General features: G+C 35.7%; 3 protein-coding genes across 8 annotated transcripts; 1 reads left to right on the top strand and 2 right to left on the bottom strand.

Moving 5' to 3' along the window:
- Positions 1–951: 951 nt before the first annotated feature.
- LOC123006864 (neuroglian) lies at positions 952–10,376 on the bottom strand. Of its 4 annotated transcripts, none has more exons than XM_044401747.1 (13): positions 10,100–10,376; positions 7,875–7,968; positions 7,078–7,816; positions 6,834–7,024; positions 6,505–6,780; positions 6,188–6,457; positions 5,860–6,141; positions 5,448–5,815; positions 3,692–3,917; positions 2,480–3,638; positions 2,325–2,428; positions 2,165–2,263; positions 952–2,021 (listed from the first exon to the last, which is right to left on the bottom strand). In XM_044401747.1, the coding sequence occupies exons 2-12, from the start codon at positions 7,942–7,944 to the stop codon at positions 2,169–2,171; spliced, it is 3,780 nt and encodes a 1,259-aa protein (XP_044257682.1). In that variant the 5' UTR covers positions 7,945–7,968; positions 10,100–10,376; the 3' UTR covers positions 952–2,021; positions 2,165–2,168. The 4 variants fall into 4 exon arrangements, with proteins under 4 accessions (XP_044257682.1, XP_044257681.1, XP_044257679.1 ...); XM_044401746.1 differs by having other exon boundaries at positions 2,170–2,263; XM_044401744.1 differs by lacking the exon at positions 2,165–2,263.
- Positions 10,377–10,655: 279 nt separating this feature from the next.
- LOC123006872 (cytochrome c oxidase subunit 5A, mitochondrial) lies at positions 10,656–11,603 on the top strand. The gene is made up of 3 exons (XM_044401760.1): positions 10,656–10,799; positions 10,976–11,157; positions 11,214–11,603. The coding sequence occupies exons 2-3, from the start codon at positions 11,024–11,026 to the stop codon at positions 11,536–11,538; spliced, it is 459 nt and encodes a 152-aa protein (XP_044257695.1). The 5' UTR covers positions 10,656–10,799; positions 10,976–11,023; the 3' UTR covers positions 11,539–11,603.
- Positions 11,604–11,639: 36 nt separating this feature from the next.
- Positions 11,640–16,951, bottom strand: LOC123006868 (DNA-binding protein Ewg). Of its 3 annotated transcripts, none has more exons than XM_044401753.1 (9): positions 16,702–16,951; positions 15,854–16,082; positions 15,682–15,806; positions 15,210–15,635; positions 14,859–15,161; positions 14,390–14,530; positions 14,134–14,287; positions 13,905–14,044; positions 11,640–13,835 (listed from the first exon to the last, which is right to left on the bottom strand). In XM_044401753.1, the coding sequence occupies exons 2-9, from the start codon at positions 16,053–16,055 to the stop codon at positions 13,617–13,619; spliced, it is 1,710 nt and encodes a 569-aa protein (XP_044257688.1). In that variant the 5' UTR covers positions 16,056–16,082; positions 16,702–16,951; the 3' UTR covers positions 11,640–13,616. The 3 variants fall into 3 exon arrangements, with proteins under 3 accessions (XP_044257688.1, XP_044257689.1, XP_044257690.1); XM_044401754.1 differs by having other exon boundaries at positions 15,021–15,161; positions 16,702–16,950; XM_044401755.1 differs by having other exon boundaries at positions 11,640–13,823; positions 15,033–15,161; positions 16,702–16,950.
- Positions 16,952–17,906: the final 955 nt, after the last annotated feature.

The following is a 17,906-nucleotide window of genomic DNA, read 5'->3' as shown; positions in this document are numbered from 1 at the left end:
ATAAACATTTCTTTTATTTTTTAAAAACACGTTTGGGGGAAAAATTAAAATCACTAGTTTTTTAAATTGGGAGCATAGTAGTATAACACTTGTTATACCATACTATGTCGGAAGTAAGCAATCATCAGTGATTAACATGTTTAAAAATTTGATATTGTAGGGTTGGGGTTGAATGAAAGAAAAGGGTATTTTCATTAAAGTTTTATCAAGTGCAAAAATTATGACAATATTTTTGTAAAACAGGGATCATATAAAAAATTTACAACTCAGGGTAAATAGAAGGCATTTACAATGGTTTAAAAAAGTGTATAAAAATAATAACGATCAAGTGTTTATAGTATACTAGTGGACTATCTGTATGAGGCTATTGAGACCGAAGGAAGAACACTACAAATTTATACAGCTTACAAAATTGAAAGCATACATTTACATTACTTCCATTTATAATACAGTAAAGTTACAGCTGCCATTACAAAACCACAACTGAATGTTTTTGAGATACTTTTGTACAAGACGTATTAAAAAAATACTATAATCATCTTATAATAGAACAACTAGTAAAGCAGTTATAATAGTTGATAATAAATATATCGAATCTTACCTAATATCCAACAGTGCATTCATTCTGCCAATATATAAAAAAATTCGTGCTCGGCGACAAAACATTTTATATTTTACACTTACAAAAGCCAAACTACAAAATTCTCAAAGAAAACCATTTCGTAAGTTGGTGATTTTGCCATATTCTTTTACCTCACAAGTGAAGAAATGAAGCTGTTATTTGAAACATAACAAGCAACAATCATGCAACAAATGAATAACCACGATACTAGCACCCATGTCCTGTTTTACAGAAAGCCAAATTGACACAGTATTATTGTGTAGTGTCAAATTTCCCATTTTCGAGAAATTATACGTCTCATTTTCGATCACAAAAAAAGAAAAACAAAAAATATTTTATAATTTAATGATATCTCGGCCGAAGCCTTAATCTTAACTTAATACAAAAAATAACAAGGCAATAATCTACATAATTGGTAAATTATTGCAATGTAAATTTTCAAAATACTACAAACTACGAAAATCGTAAAAAAAATATTTCAGCTTAACTTACTTTACTTAGATTAATTTGAATTATTTTTTATATAAGCAGGTTTTAAACGGGTTTATGTACAATAAGTTTTGGTCAAGTCACTTTGTATGAATTTTGTGATGCCTATTATTAGATCTGTATTCATAAAAAGTAACTTAGTCTGGATACTACTTATTGTACGCCTAATACAGTCCAAATTAATGCCACACTTGATATTTCTTAAATTAGGCAGTGTCAAGAATAAAAACTAATTCGAGAAAATGATGATTAAAGCAATTTTGATGTTTATTACCTAACTTATAAATAATTATTTCTCAAGCATGAAACATGTCATAAATTTATAGTTCATTATATATTATATGAGAACGTAATTCCTTGGGCAATAATATGAAAAACATCATAAATATACGATCCTATAATTAACTATATAATACATAAAGATACACAAATTATTCCAGTACTTAACAGATCAGCACGTTACAATTTAAAAACATTCAGTACTTATTCGTTTCCAAATTGTAACGCAAAACAAAAATATATTACTATACATTAAATTCATTTTGATTTTTATTTTTTAAATTATGCGTAACCTAAAAATGGACGAATTCAATTTTTACCCGAAATAAATATCAGAACACATTGTCAAACAATAAATTAATATCTTTCACAAATAAGTGAGTCAATTAATTTTTTTCGAGATTCTCCTCCATTCAAGTACACAAAATAAATTCTAAAAAAGAAAAATGTCACAACACTGCTCTAGCAAAAAATATAGGTTTAAAGAATTAGTTTAGTGTAAGTGGTCACGTTTAAACATACGTGGCCAATGCATTATTGTTAACCCCTGCCGTAATAGAGGGTGGGCCAAGCTGTTTCATGTTGCTTGGAACATATTGACCTATGAAAGATCCATCTTCAGTAAAACGCCCTGAAATTGGAAATTTTTAGCCACTTGCATTCACAAATCAAAGCAAAACAAGATGGTTTAGTACCAGCCAAAGGAAAATTAATTCGAAAGAAGACCAATCAAGCCAAACCCACAAAAAAAAATAAAAAAAAAAAAAAATAAACCTTACTATACAAGAGTTGCAAACCCTTGCGATGTTGTTTCTCCCTGACCACGTTTGCGGCCATATTGCCCAATAAATGACCCGTCCTCATTCATACCCTCTATGTAACGTAAAAAAACTTAACAAAAAAAAAACAACACAAGACGGGGACAAAAACTTACCTGTGTCTCCATCACCATATTCAGCCATTGAATCAGTATCACTCTCTGGACCCACTTTAGGTTCGCTACTCATTGAGGCTCTCCCATGTGACTTATTGTCTAACCTACAACACGATTTTGATTAAGTCGCCCCTTGACTAAGTCGAGTGACTTACGGTTGGGAATACTCATGAAAACCGCCCTCGTCGGGGTAGTCGTGTCGCCCATTGGCTTGTTCCCTCTCATGAACAGCGTATTTCCCACCCCGATTCCGCTTAATAATACAAACGACGATCAAAATTAACAAAAGAATGGCAATCGCAAGCATCATCCCGATAAACCACCCTGCCGATGCCATATTCTCATTGGCCTTAATTAACGGCCCGTCGGAATAAATATTGATAGTTTTCACTTTACTATCAATATAATAATCACCATCGACTGAAGTCACCTTAAAGTCATAACTTTCCCTTGGGGCAATCCCGGGAATCTCAACAAAATCATCATTTATAACTTCAACTTCTGCATAATTTGGTTCCGCCTCTCTCTTGTACTTGACAATGAAGTGTGAACCTGGATTTCCGGTTTTATCCGGCCTCCATTGAATCCTAACGGTGACTTTCCCATCCTCGTCGGCTTTTACTGTCTCCCAGTCGAAATCCGGGACTCCGGGTGGTGAACTCGCCCCAGCTGGACTTGTCCTTCTCTCAATATAAAACTCCTTCGACGGCCCTGCACTCGTCCTTGCCGCTATGTAAATCACATAATTCGTATCCGGTTCAAGTCCACTCAATTTCGCACTCAAGACATCCCCACCTCTAATTTGGGGATTTCTTGCAATTTTACTATTGGTAGTACTGTCGTCCAATCGCCGGTAGTATATATCATAACCGGTTAACATCCCGTTCGGTTTTTCCGGTTTTTTCCAAGTTAAAAGAAACGCAGATGAGGCGGTTTTAGTGGCATCATTCGGCCGAAAAGCCCCTAAGGGGTAAGCCTCAAGGTATGACATAGCTTCAGGGACACCTTCTGGTGTTTTAAAACTAAGCGTTTCACTCGGGGGACCATTATATTTCCCGTTGTAAACAAACACTTGAGCGTAATTCATTGTGTAGGGATCTAAGTTATCGACAAGGGCTTTAGCAACCGAACCTTGAACTTGGATTTCATTGTGCATAGGAGATGATATGTCACTCCACGTCTTGATTTTGTACCCTTTCAAATGGCCTTGGACACTCTTCTTATCAACGGGGTTCCAACTAAGAAGGGCGGTTTTAGGGCCTTGGATTTGGAGCAAAGTGAAGTTCGTGGGGGCCTCAATGGGGATATTCTCGCCTAAAAAAATGAAAATGATAATTTTTATAGTATTTTTTGTGTATTATACCAACCTGAGTAGCCTATGACCTCCTTGGGTGCGACATTAGCCTCACCCTTCTCGTTCATAGCGACAACTTTAATTCGATATTGTTGAAACGTGGGTTGATTATCGACAATGTATTGTTTAACTCTCCAATCGGTAATATCACGACTTTCGTACGGAGCCCCCGGTATATCACGTCTCCAATACACACGATATTGGAATTTATCGGCATTATGTTCAATTTTTGGCATAGGCTAAGAAGAAAAATACAATATGTCACTCATAGTGACTCTAAACCACGATCGTAAAATAGACAGGTCTGGAAACTCGTGTTTTAAAATTAAATTAAAAAATCTGGATCTCAGTAGGTTTTGAGAGCAACAGATACTACGTTAATTACTGCGTATTTATGAACCAAAAATGACGTCGCCGTGCGTAAATAATAATGTGAAATATTATATTAGCGCTTGTCATAATTTGTTAGGTTACTGTGGGCTTGTTAAAATTGTTAAAAACAGTGCAAAAAACAACTTAATAAGCGCCACATATAAAGTACAATATGTTTAATAAAGTGGCAGGTAAGTGTCGTTTCCTTTATTTAGTCCTCGAGGAGGTTTTTGGTAGGAAACATCTTTTAACTTTTAAACAAATCTTCATCTTTTAGAATAATGTACATTCTATCGAGTCAATCCATAGTATTTATTAATTGCCACCTTACCGTCTAGTAGAAAAAAAGAGTCGAAAACATTGCTGTTATTGATCTTTACACAAGATGCTACCTATGATGATTATTAAGACCTTTAAAAAAGAAGTTTTATTGAAGTAACTTATAAATATAAGTTATTTTTTAGTTATCTAATTCTAACTAATAATGTAGCGATCAAGGTTGTTGCAAAATTTACAATAGAAGGATTTTGTAAAGACAATCTTCCAAGATTTATAAAAATGGTGTTTTTTACTTAGTCAGTACCCACTTCGTGTACAGCAAGATTTTTGAATAATAAAGAAAACACAGTCACAATAAAGACAATTTCAGGAACTATTTTTGTGGTGAGCGGTCACTTTGTAAACAGAGTAAAGAAATAAATATTTTTTTAAAAACTTGATACATTTGTGGACTCATTTATCTATAGGACTTTAAAGACAAAATATTACTTCTTAGACGGATACAAATATGTCAAAACTCACAACACTAGTCCATTAAATGTTAAATGTTTTAATGTTTTCTCTCTAATTTTGTATGTTTTGTCTCAAAATGTAATTGACAGTTTTTGTCTTTTCTTTGCAGTACAGTATTTAGAGTTTCATCCCTTGCCCTTTTTTGTCCAATTTTTCTTTCACCCCAAAAAAAAAAAACAATTGTTTACTACTTCATTTTGTCGGGCAATGCCAAGTTTTTCTGTAAACAAGATATAAAAACCAAATATATTTACCTTTTTGATTGCCAAAACTCAAAACCAAAAAATATTTTTTAATATTTAATATAGATAAAAAATAAAGTTAAACAGAACAAAAGAAAACAAGATATTAACCAAGAAAACATGAAGTATAAATCAAAGAAAACCATCCTAAAACACCGAGAAACTGCGCACAAGCGGCAAAAATATTTAGAAACGTTGAGAATAGAGAAAAATTCGCTTTTTAAAATTGTTGTTAACTGCCAAAATGCGGTCAAACAGTGAATTAATAAAACCACCCGCGATTCAGAAAAAATAATTCAATTTCAAACATTTATGAATGGAGTTTCCAGACCTGTCTATTTTACGATCGTGCTCTAAACTTACCGTCCATGATATGATGAGATTATCAGGTCTGTCACCTTCGCCTTTGACGTCATCAGGGTTCTTATAGGGCACATCTGGTTCGGTTGTGCAAACATCTGAGTGAGTTGAAGGTAACGATTTTCCGATTTTGTTAACGGCAATTACTCGGAAAGTGTAGTTAGTCCAGGGGCTCATAGGAACATTATAGCTCATATCAGTCGCTGGTACGTTATTATAAGCCGCCGTCCACGTTTCAGGGGTGAACGTGGTGTTAAATTCGATGATGTAGTGCGAAATTGGGGCCCGATTATCGCCCATTGATTTCCACCGAATTGTGGCGTCTCTCGCGTGACATTCGACTCCCTCCATCGCGGGCGGATTTGGAACATCTAATCCAATCAATTATACGAAAATCTCTACATTAAACACTTACCTTGAACGATAAGTTGTGCTTTAGCTGACGCTTCATCTAATGCAGTTCTAGCAACACAAGTATAAGTCCCTGAATCTAACTCAATCGTTTGAGTAATAGTCAAAGAGTAGTCACTCGAGCGCACAAATCTTGGTTCCTCTTCTAGGTCGATAGGTTGGTCGTTTTTCAACCAAATTATTTCCAAGTCGAGAGAATCGTCACTAACTGCGTTACATCTGAATGTGGCCGAAGTGTGAGCTGCCACTTCATAGTCCTCAGGACCGTCAGTAATATATGTGTGGGCTAGAATTAGAGAAATAATCACCGAAAATTTAATTTCCTCACTCACATTTGACAAGTAGTGCTGCTTTGGCACTCGCATTCCCGAATTTGTTTTCAGCGAAACAAGTATAATTGCCCCTATCGTCAAACTGTACATTTTTGATGATTAAATCGCCGTTTGGTTGGACAATATAGCGTCCACCTGTCAATTCCCGGTCGTTTAAACTCCACTTAATTGAGGGTTTTGGGGCTCCTAAAACTTTACAAATCATTGTGACATTTTGCCCGTCAACTGCTTGTGTATCAGTCGGTGCTTCGAGAATTTCCGGTGCTAGAGCTACAAATCGTGATTAATAATTTGTCTTTTATTTGTCATCGCCTTACAGAGAACATTGACGTAGACGTCCTTGTAAACATAACCCAAAGAATTCGTAGCGTTACATCCGTAATTTCCGGTATCGCTTTCGACAAGTCTTTCGATAACGATTCGATTGTTTTCGACTCGTCGTCTCGGATTGGGTGGTGCTTCGCTTATTGGTTTTCCATTATGTATCCACTTGATATCGGGTTTTGGTACACCGCCGGCCTCGCATCGGAACTCAACTGTCTCCCCCTCGGCAGCGTTTTGACGCTCCGGTTCCACGATAAAGTAGGGAACCGCTAAAAAATCACACAGTTAACTCATTTAACTATTTTTAGTTCGGGTTTAATACCGAAAACTTTCAAATCGATCGAATACGATTTCGCTTCACCGACTCCATTACTCACTTCACAGGTGTATTTGCCCTCATCTTCGAAATTCACGACTCGGATAACTAGCGATTTACCGTAGTTATCCTGAGTTATGCGATCCGAAGACTGGATCGGTTTACCGTCTTTATGCCACACCGTTTGCGGTAACGGACTAAAAAAAACCGGAAAATTTTTGACTCAATCAATGTCACACTAAATACTTACGTTCCGCCAAAAATGCAATACAGTTTTTGTTGTTTCCCTAAATATGCTACAGTGTTCTTTCTTGAGACATACTGTAGGACAGGTTCTCGTTTATTTGAAGCTGCGGAGACTCCAGTTGAGACAACATTGAGCAACACACTATTTCCATACTTGTATTCGTGTTTAAAAGGCGAGGTGGCCGCACAAGCATATTTGAAATTATCAGTAACATCATCCCTTGTCAAATTTGAAAACCACAAATTCCCTTCAGGATCGATCGTCATTCGTGAACTATTAATCGTTTTGAATCCTCCATTCGTGTAGAGATAAATCCAATGTACTATCGGTTTCGGCCAACCATCGGGTGGTTCACATGTCAGTTTGAAGGGTTCACCCTCATCCCCTGATAGTGAAATCGGTTGAGTTGTTTTGAACGAATTCAATTCGGCTTTTCGCATAAATACGGAGTTTGAGGTGGCAACTCCGTGCTCATTTTCGGCGAAACATTGGTATTGACCGAGGTCGTCATAGGTCGGTTTGGATATTGATAATGTACCACGGCCTTGCTGTTGCGATATACGGTCGTCGTAGGTTTGCCATTTGAAGGGTTTACCGTTTTTGATCCAACGATATTTCGGTGCAGGTTCACCTATCGCTTCGCATTCGATATAAAAGGGTTTATCGGTTTCGCCACCGCTTTCTACTTGGAAGAGGACTTCGTCGGTCGGGGGTTGTTTCACGATGTAGGGGGGAGATGAAGCTGAAAAGGGTTTTTTTGGTGAAATTTGAAACTAGTAGACGCCCTGTGGCCCAATTACCTTCCTTTCCTAGCGTGCATGATAAACTAAATGCGGTCACTAACAAACTTAAAATGAATCGATCTGCCATCTTTGTAGTGTATGTTGGGTACACCTGTAAATAAATGGAATGTTAGATTTTGGTAGAAAAATTCTGAGTTATCACTTGAAAATATGAATAATTTCCGATGACGTGACACTGAATTAAATCACTGACACTTCGCCGTTGATTTCATTACATATTCAAAATGTTGCGTGAAGTTATTGAACTTTATAGTAGCCGAAGTGTAAATTGGACGTTACAGAAACGTCCTCACTATGTAAAGTCTATAGAATAAATGCATGCAGTCAACAAAGGAAGATCGTTGTTGCATTCACTATACAAATATTTATGGCACTGATAGCGGTTATTTAAAAATTCAATAAGAGCCATTTTTCCGGTAAAAAATATGCACGTCTCTTTGTATTCATCCACCCTCGCTTCAACATCCGCAAAAGCCGCCATGTGGAAAATATCTCCAACATTCGACTATTCTTACCAAAAGCTGCTTTCAGTTAGAGTAAATATTGGCTCTCTAAATATTAGACAAAGGGAAAAAATTCTCGATTTGATCTTGAACTCATCTATTTAAAAAACAATATATTTACAATCATTAATTCATTCACAATGACGAGGGATAAGCCACTTATGTGCCCTTGTTTACTTGATAACCCTCTCAAATGAAGTGGTCAATTACTAATTAATAAAACAATTGTTTTGTTATTTGTTTGACTTCAATCAACATTTAAACAACCCCCGTATATCCCGCCGAATCGATCGAAAAAAAAAACGACATGAAACCATTTTTATCAGATCACGGTAAAAAACCCTTAAAAAACCGTCTGTGATTTTCAAATTATTAAATCAAAAATAAAGTGGTAATTAACATTCAAATATATCGATTTATGACTTATTTACGGCTAGAGGTCATTATCCTTGCTTTTTCTGCGTTTCCCACCGAAATTACAGCTTATTGGAAATTGCAAAACGGGAAAATGTATTTTTAGAACAAAACAAATTTAAAGACTGGGTTTAATTAATTAGAAACATGGGGTCGCATTGATAAGACTTTACAACTCATTACTACAATATTTTTATTACAGTGTTCTATAAACTACGATAAAATAAGTGCAGTGATGCAAGCTTTAATCTTTGTGGTTTTATGACAAACCGACTGCACTTTCTTTTTGTTTTATTAAATCGACAATGATAACAAACGTCAATCATTTTTTATGTTCTTTTTATGCGAAATTTACATATGGTTGGACATAACTGCTCATAAACACATTTCTTAAGGTTTTTATGTCAAGTAAACCGAAAAATGTGATGATACTTGCAGGACTTTTACTATCGTAATAAAATAAAAAAAATGATGTCACTAATAACGGCGCCTTGTCCTAATTACCCTAATTATCACACTTTTTCTTTAACAAATGGTTTAATTACGTCATAATTTAATTGATTAATAAGTGGAAATAGTGTCGATCTTCCGAGTCCTTTAAATTAGTAATTTTCATTATTGTAGGGATGCGAGTGGAATATCAAAGCTGAGTGAGTCATTTCGAGAGCAAAGCAAATAATTCTTCTAAATATAAGGTTTCAGAAACCCCTTGAGCACGGAGGGTGCACACTGTGTAAACAGAGTCTTGTGTCAAATGACAAAGAAATTTGACAATAATTACATGTGGGATGAATTTAACGCGTCGTCCGCGACTTCAAATCATAAGTATGACATGAATATAAATTAGGAATGCAATTACTCGAGTATTTGAGCTATTTATATCCATTGATTAAATTTAGGCGAATTGGACACACGATAAACAGACTTCGAAGCATCCGATTTGACACAGAAATAAAGATGACTTCATTTGACAATTTTATGGAAATGTCAAAAAACCACCGGCTACTTGACTGTTGCGAAAGAAATTATTTTCAGATTAGGTTAACTAAAATTAGATATTACACAACGTTTTCGTGGGATGTTACCCTCGAAATCAATCGAAAGTGATTCATTATTATTGTTAATATTCGGGAGGAAAACAATGCATTCCAAATCGTTGAATGTTTCCTTACTTTTGACATAAATTAAAGCCTCGATGTATCGAAGGTGCCACTCGATGTTTTGTTTTGTTTTGTTTTTTTGCACAGGTCGTTATCTCCGTTATCTCGATAATTACAAGATAATTACAAACACAGAAAAACTTACCAGATTATTTCAAAATCTATGTTATTTGTCCATGATAACGATTTATCACTACACTACAAACACACAACAGAGATAGGTGCGGTCTAGGCGGTCGTCACACTCACTAACCAAATCACTTAATCACTATCACTGATTCAAAACTACTAGTTTCAACAGATTTTCAATCACCTAATCATATGGCAAAAATATCTATTTGCAGGATTTGACTGTCCATTATACTTCAACGAAAATGATTCATTTTTATTTCATTTTAGACGAAAACCTTTCGTGTTGGTAGGCGTGGTGTTTAACAGCGACATCTAGCGAAACACCAAGACCCAAATTGAGTTCGAATTAAAGAAATTCCTTCTCCGTTACGTCATTATTTATTTATACCGATTATTTTAAATTTAAAAATGAATGATGCACTTGCTTCTTGCAAAATCAATATTTTCATATGCATGACTTAATCCCTGAATGTCAAATGTAAAAATAGCGTCTCCATCACTTGCGTGGGCAACTGCGATTGAAAAATTAATTCAATTCGGTCCTTTCATCTACACAATGCGTAGTTCACTTTATTCGCATTGTTTAATTTTTAATTGCGAATGAGGGGCAGCTCGTGAAAAAGCGCTGCAAATCCTCCAAAATTTCGGAAAAAAATATATCGATAATCTATTTTAAACAGAGGATCGTTTTAATCTTCAGTTTATAAAAATAGGTGAGTAAGTAATATAAGTTGCATTTTCAAGGCATAACACCCTCTTAAATTTCTTACGAGCCGAATGATAAGATGATAAAGTTTGAAATTAGTTCAAACGTGTGGGTCTTTTTACCTACGCAAAGCGTTTGCGCATTTAAGCAACCCGTAGTTCACTTTATTCGCATTTATCACAGCGAGTGTTGTTCGCCATCGTGAGGTTTTGTTGTAATTTTGCCAAAAACATGTTCCGTACAACAGCCCTCCGTTTGAGCTCCCTCATGAGAGGGGCTGTGCAAGTCTCAAAGCCGTCTGTGGCCCCAGTGACAAGATTCATGTCGTCTCATAGCACAGAAACAGACGAACAGTTCGATTCGAGGTAAATTACGTAATTTGTTTGTATAACGTGTGTAAAATGCGAATTTTGAATTGTAGGTACGAGAATTTCTTCAATAGGAAGGACATCGACGGGTGGGAAATCAGACAAGGGGTTAATGATCTTTGTGGGCATGATTTGGTTCCCGAGCCGAAAATACTGATTGCGGCTTTGAAGGCTTGCCGTAGGGTCAATGATTATGCCCTTGCTGTGAGGATTATTGAAGCTGTGAAAGATAAATGTGGAGGGAAAGTCAACGAGATTTATCCATACATTATCCAGGAAATCAGGCCCACTCTCTCTGAACTAGGAATTGATACACCTGAGGAGTTGGGTTACGACAAGCCAGAATTGGCCCTGCAGTCAGTCTATGACATCCACTAAATGCTTGTATAGTTAGTCAATGTATCGTGTTATTAATTAATTAATAAAACAGTCTATAAGTTAAATTGTGTTTGTGTTGGAAAATTGAAAATGCGATCAAGTACATAATCCATAGCTTTATTTGGTTATTACAGAATTCTAATAAAATTTACAACTGAAATTAATGATCAGGCCAAGATCATTAAAATTTCGTTAGAGTGCGTAAAACCAAAGGCATTTTTATAAGTAACATAAGGCCAGTTGGTAAGGTGTAATGTACAATTTTTTAGAAAATTTTATGGACAAACATTGCCTCTTGTGCCAGCACATTAAATATAAACAAAAACAAAAGAAAGATATCTTCAAAATCGTGTAAATGGGAGTGATAACAGGAAGATATCTTTAGTGTATGTGATGTTTATATGGTGCTACAATTCGTTACCACTACAGGTAATTGGCCATATAGATCTAAATTCTAATATACATGCATACCATAAAAATAACATTTAAAAGTTAACATGTCACACCACATTGAAACAAACTATTACATTTATTTTGTCAAAAAGTTATTAGTTACAGTGAGATTTGTAAAATATACAATGTACAGTGTTCATAATTTTACAATATGAGAAATGAACGGTTATTTAATCTAGACTTCACCTATTACATTACTAGTATAGAACTCCAGTAAATAATTGTGTAAAGTAACCTAATATTAAATTATTTAATGAAGGTACTTTAATATGCCTTTGGCACGAAATTCTAAACCAAGCCTAATTAATATTTGGTTCTTTATATAATACAAAAATTAACAAGGTATGGAAATCAGCAAAAAAGTAAAAAACTGGTGAAATAAGCAATGCAAATGTATGGCACAAATAACAAAGGAACCATACAATACACACCAAAAACAACCACCATTGTTTACACACATAAAACCTTTCTAGTGCATGTGAACTAACAATTAAAATACCCAGTAATAACTAAAAATAATTAACAATGTATTAAATTATTCTAAATTATTACAATTTACAAGAAAACTTACACATAGTATGCACATGTATAAAAAGATATAACTTAACACAGATTGACCAATAAGAAAATTCGACGTTTTCTAATATGTTCGAACACGACAATATACCCTTTTTCTCAACATTAGAAAACTAACATCATTACTATGCCAAAAGTGACTAGCAAAATACGTAGTATTTTTAGTGTTATGTTTTAGATAAGTGGGATAACAAAACCTGAACATTAATTAATTAACATTACTCTCCACTCCTAAAATTACCGTAAAGTATTCCATGATGTCTCAGCTAAAACTATCTCCACAAAAACACAAAATTTCAGAATTGAGATCATTAGTTGTTAAAACGCGTTTTTATCACCTTATTGGCGAAAAATTGCAACAGACCCAAAATAAATTTAACCGAAATGACGAAAAAAGGCCAATCTCCTGTTGGATTTATTCAGACATTATTAATTAATTATTTACATATTTAAAATTATAGTCAGGCGCAATTAATATCTCAGAACAATAAAAACGGAAATTGACCTTTTCAAGACTTCGGGCAAAAAATATGAAGAATTGTTTTCATGATTATGAAATAAACTCTAAATAAAAAACAAGTAAAATAAATATTTTTGCGTTACAGTATCACATACAGGAAGGTTTGTCTTTTTGTGCCCACTTCATAATTTGCTTTTACATAATGATTTTCTAATATAAAGTGTGGACGCCAAAAAATTAATACGGTTAAGTACTGAGTGGTTAGTTATCGTTGTTTGGGAGGCCTGGCGAATGTCAAAAACCTAAGTACTCTCATTGTAAATTGTATAAAAGTTGTGTACAGATTTCACAATTTTAAGTTAACCACTTATCTAGAAACAAACAATCTGTGCTTGGATCGTTAAAATTTATTCACCACCACATGATTTAACAGTCAAAACAATTGAAACAAAAATATAAAGCCTAATCTTCTTTACTTAATATAAATAATACAGATAACTATAAAAGAAAAAAGTAAAATTAAAAAATACTTCTGATAAAAATAATGGTGGTTACACAATAATAATTTATTTAAGAATTAGTGAGCCGTTTATTGGTCACTTAATATAGTTTCTTCTGTTTTAACATCGGCAATTCCTTGCATCGCTTTTGTTAAAACAGTCGCATCTTTTAATGAGAGAACTTGTAAAACTTGTGGACCCTCCGTACCTGAACTTTGAATCATCATAGAATGAGTGGTTAAACCGCTAGGTGTAACCGCCAATGTTTCCATGTTGTCTCCATTATTGGGCTCGACCTTATCAACAGACTAAAAGTTTTACCACCACTCAACATTGATAACTTGAACCAAAAACAGCAACAGTCAATGCACACTCACCTTTGGTACTGGAACGACTGGAGTGACACAAACTGTACCGTCGCTATTTGTATGCAGATGCTGAATATTTGCTACCATGGTATGGTACATTGACGCGGTTACTGGTACGGTAATCACGCCACTTACTGAAATGGGGTAACCTGAACAGAGTTATGTCATATGCAAAATAAAAAGAAAAACAAGAAACAAAACAGAAAAGACGGAAACAGATCGTAAACAAACCACTCACCGTGTCCATCCTCCCCGGTTAGGATAATCTGACCTTCGGAATTTAATGTTGCTTCAGTAACTGAATTCAAATCAACAACTTCACCTTGCGAACCACTTTCAGATATTGCTTGAATTGTGTGAACAGGCGTACCATCACCCTGACCCGTCTGAATCTAAAATTAATCGATTATTTCGCTGAACAAAACGATCACTACCGAATCTCGATATTTCAAGATGCGGAAATGATCATTTCGTACGAAAAACCGGTTATTTACAGTGGCCATTCCTTGCACGTGAGCTGTTGTACCATCTGGTAAAGTAATAATGGGATTATTAGGATCCACTTGGACAATACTGACAGTTCCGTCGGGGTTTGTAATTGTGTGAAGTACCGTCGGGGTGTATTGGGTTGTAATCTAAAACAACTTATCCGCTTAACCGAAAATTCACTTAACCAAATTTTTGGTTAAACCAATGAGAAGCTGCCTACTTATGTTTGATGTTTGAACATGGACCATTTTGCATCACCCTGCAAAACATTTCGGATGTTTTAGATGCATGTAGTGGCAAAGACTTCCCATTGGGTAGTTACGTGACTATCATAATAACGTAAAAAAAAATTATGATAAGGAACAAAACCAAGCTAAACAGGCATTAAATGATAATAATAATGGTGCTAATAAAAGAAAATTAAAAGAGAAATAAGATAACTTGACAACACCCATAGTATAAATTTCTACACACATCAACATCTGAACTATAGCCTGCAGGATCGAGGCAAACCTGCGCAGAAGACCCCGACAAGCCATCAGGCGAGGCGGCAATTATTTGAGGCGAGCCGTTAGCTTGGATCTGTATCTTATGAGTAGGTACAATTCCTGAGGAATGCATTTTTAAAACACCAACCGATGTACTGACATTCGCGTTGGCTGTAGCAGTGGCATTGGCTTTTTCGTCTTCTTCCGTAAACGCCGGTAACAGATCTTCCCTGCCGTGAAATTTATAACAATTAATGACTATTTGTCGCAAAGCGTGGGTCCAAGATATCTAAAACGTGTTAAATTAACAAAAAAAAAAACCAATTCCGTTGTATACTTTTTGTTTTTCATCTTCGCTCCTAGCATCCATTCTGACATTCGCCCAGGGGAGTTCCTTGGGCCACCATGGGGGTCTCGTGGACTCCCGCCCCCACCCCGGTTTACCTCTCCCAGTCGAGTACTTTAGCATCAACGGTATAAACGCACGCAGTTGTGCTTGTGTCATTTTTTCAACAGGGGTGGGTATTCCGTCGATGATTAATGGGGGCAACTCAAAAAGAGACGGATCGTCTTGTACAGGCGGAGGCGCTTGATGGGCCAACGCATTCTCCAACTCCTCCATTATCATGCCTCGGAGATTTTTGATAACATCTTCTAGAGGTTTCGCCCCAAACACTTTATAACTAACATTTGGTTTGCCCGGTGTGGCAACTAATACTATAGCTTGTTGGCCAACACGTGTTGCAAATTCGTCGATGGTTTGCTGGAAATTCAAAATAAAAAAAGGAAAATTTCAAGATGAGACGTACTCTCAACTTTCTGAGAAGACGATTTTGTTGTCGTTTTCTTATCGAAGGGTTTGTTTCAAATGAGTGTGGCCTTTTGCGTTTCTTTGCCGAGACTATAGCAGCAGCAGCGGCGACTCCAACAGGACCTGGAAAATGATATTTAGGTTGTGGTTGGGGGGTTTTGGGGGCGCACCAGCAGCAGCTAACTGGGCTGTGACTTCATCGTCCATAGCCGCTGTCATAAAATCGGAGCCTTCCTCACAGGCGGAGCCCGCCGATGACTGACAATTGTCATCGTCATCGTCGGACTGGATTGACATTGGGGAACCAACAACCATTGCGATTTCTTCACTATTGGCCTGATTGCCATTAGACGTATTCATTATCAAAACCATTTACCCGTAGTGCGGAAGACGGACCTCCTGAAACAAAAAATGTAAATGGGGGCGATTTTTTGAATAAAACTGTATTGGTTGAGGTTATGTCTAAAATAACCTACCTCGTACGGTTTTTTTGTAGTTTTAATCATCTCGGATAAGATATTAGGTAATAGAGTGTAGTTGAGTTAACAATAGTTTTAAAATAGCTATTAGCGTGAATATAATATTGGAATATGGGATATATGTATAAAAGCTAGAGTACAAAATCAATAATTGATGTTCCCCCTTGCCCCCAACATTCCCTATAGATAAAGTATTTCGATTGAGGGTTTTGAGTTTGGGAATTGTTGAAAATCGTGTCTTCTGTGGATGCATTGCATTTGTGCATCGTATTTTTAACACATGCACATGAACATAAACAGTATTTGCGCAAAAGGGCAGAGGTTTGGCGCCAGACCTGCCGCGAAGAAAGACATTTAACTAAAATGGCTTCCGAGGTTTGTTAAGGCAAGGAGGCGGTCGCGGCCGCGAATCCCCCTTACCCTGGCCAAGTGCGCTTATTTTTTCTTTGATATTCGAGGGAATTTTGTTTGAGTGAATCGCGCGTCCTCAAGCAATGGAGCAGGCCCAGTTAAAATTATTAGTACGGCTGCGTACGCACCTGCGTGTATGTTACACATTTAACAGAAAAACATGTCTGTTACCGCATTTTTCACAATTATTTATTTCTTGCCTCACTTGCCACGTCCACAACACTTAGTACAACATTTTTACATCGGTAAATAATCGCCTTGCACAATGACAGATAAATTTACGTCACATACTCTGATATCGATCGTAGCAGTCAGTGTTGGTAATGCCCGACATTGTTTTCACCACAAACATCCCTACTGAGTCTGCGCACTAGCAATTGTGGGAATTTTAACATGAAAATTTCACACGAATTTCCACTATTTTTCACAATTTCACCCCTCTAAATCACACATAATGCTTCCTTTAACATAATTACACACTTTACACCCACAAAAATCAACTTTTACTTTGTTTTAAATCAAAACGAAAAGTCTAGGAAACGTATCTTGTAGTGCCATCTACCTTCCAGTAGCATTACTCGTCCTAGAGGAAAATTAAAACTACACTAAAATTATTTATTTATTCCAATCGATTAGCTGTAAATGATTCTAAAACGATACAAACTAAGTAAACAGTTTTTATTACTATTTTGAGGTAACATCATTTCAAGTTGGTACTTCCCGGACTCTTTTAGTGGAAAATTCTCGAATTAACAGTGGCGCGCTTCAAGGTTTGAGATGACGCATCTAAAAATTCACTTCCCACTGATCTCCCGCTTTCTTTTCATTTATTTTATTATCAAATAATAACATAAAAAAGCCCGACCACAATTTATATATACTTAATCAACTAAACATATTTAACCCGCATTATGTAATGACTTTATATAGCACACAATACATATTGTAAAATCTTTGAGAAAATTTGCTAATTGTAGCAACTATTATATTAATTTTACGTCATAAAGTGTCACGGACAGGATTTGTTCGATAACTCCGGTTATTAGGTGTAGGCATCCCTAATTCTGTTGTTTTGTTCACATTTTGCGAAATTAGGATTATAAAAGTGACAACTTTTTTGGAAAATTATTTCAACGACTGAAACTGAGAATTGATTATCATAATTTAATATGTAGTTGCATTTTGAAATTTAAATTGAGAATTTGGAAATTTAAATGAGTTTTTTATCTAATTTTATGACCGTACATTGATTTTATACCGCACGATTATCATACGTAACGGAGTTGAAAACTAAATCTCAGCTGCATGCGCAAATCAATTTGGTTACTTTTAA

The sequence above is a fragment of the Tribolium madens genome, unplaced genomic scaffold (assembly GCF_015345945.1).
Source record: "Tribolium madens isolate multiple individuals breed KSU strain unplaced genomic scaffold, Tmad_KSU_1.1 Scaffold_2;HRSCAF=44;Tcas5.2_LGX, whole genome shotgun sequence".
Taxonomy (NCBI): Eukaryota; Metazoa; Arthropoda; class Insecta; order Coleoptera; family Tenebrionidae; genus Tribolium; species Tribolium madens.
Note: the sequence above shows the minus strand (reverse complement) of the source record. Positions and strands in the feature narration are given on the sequence as shown.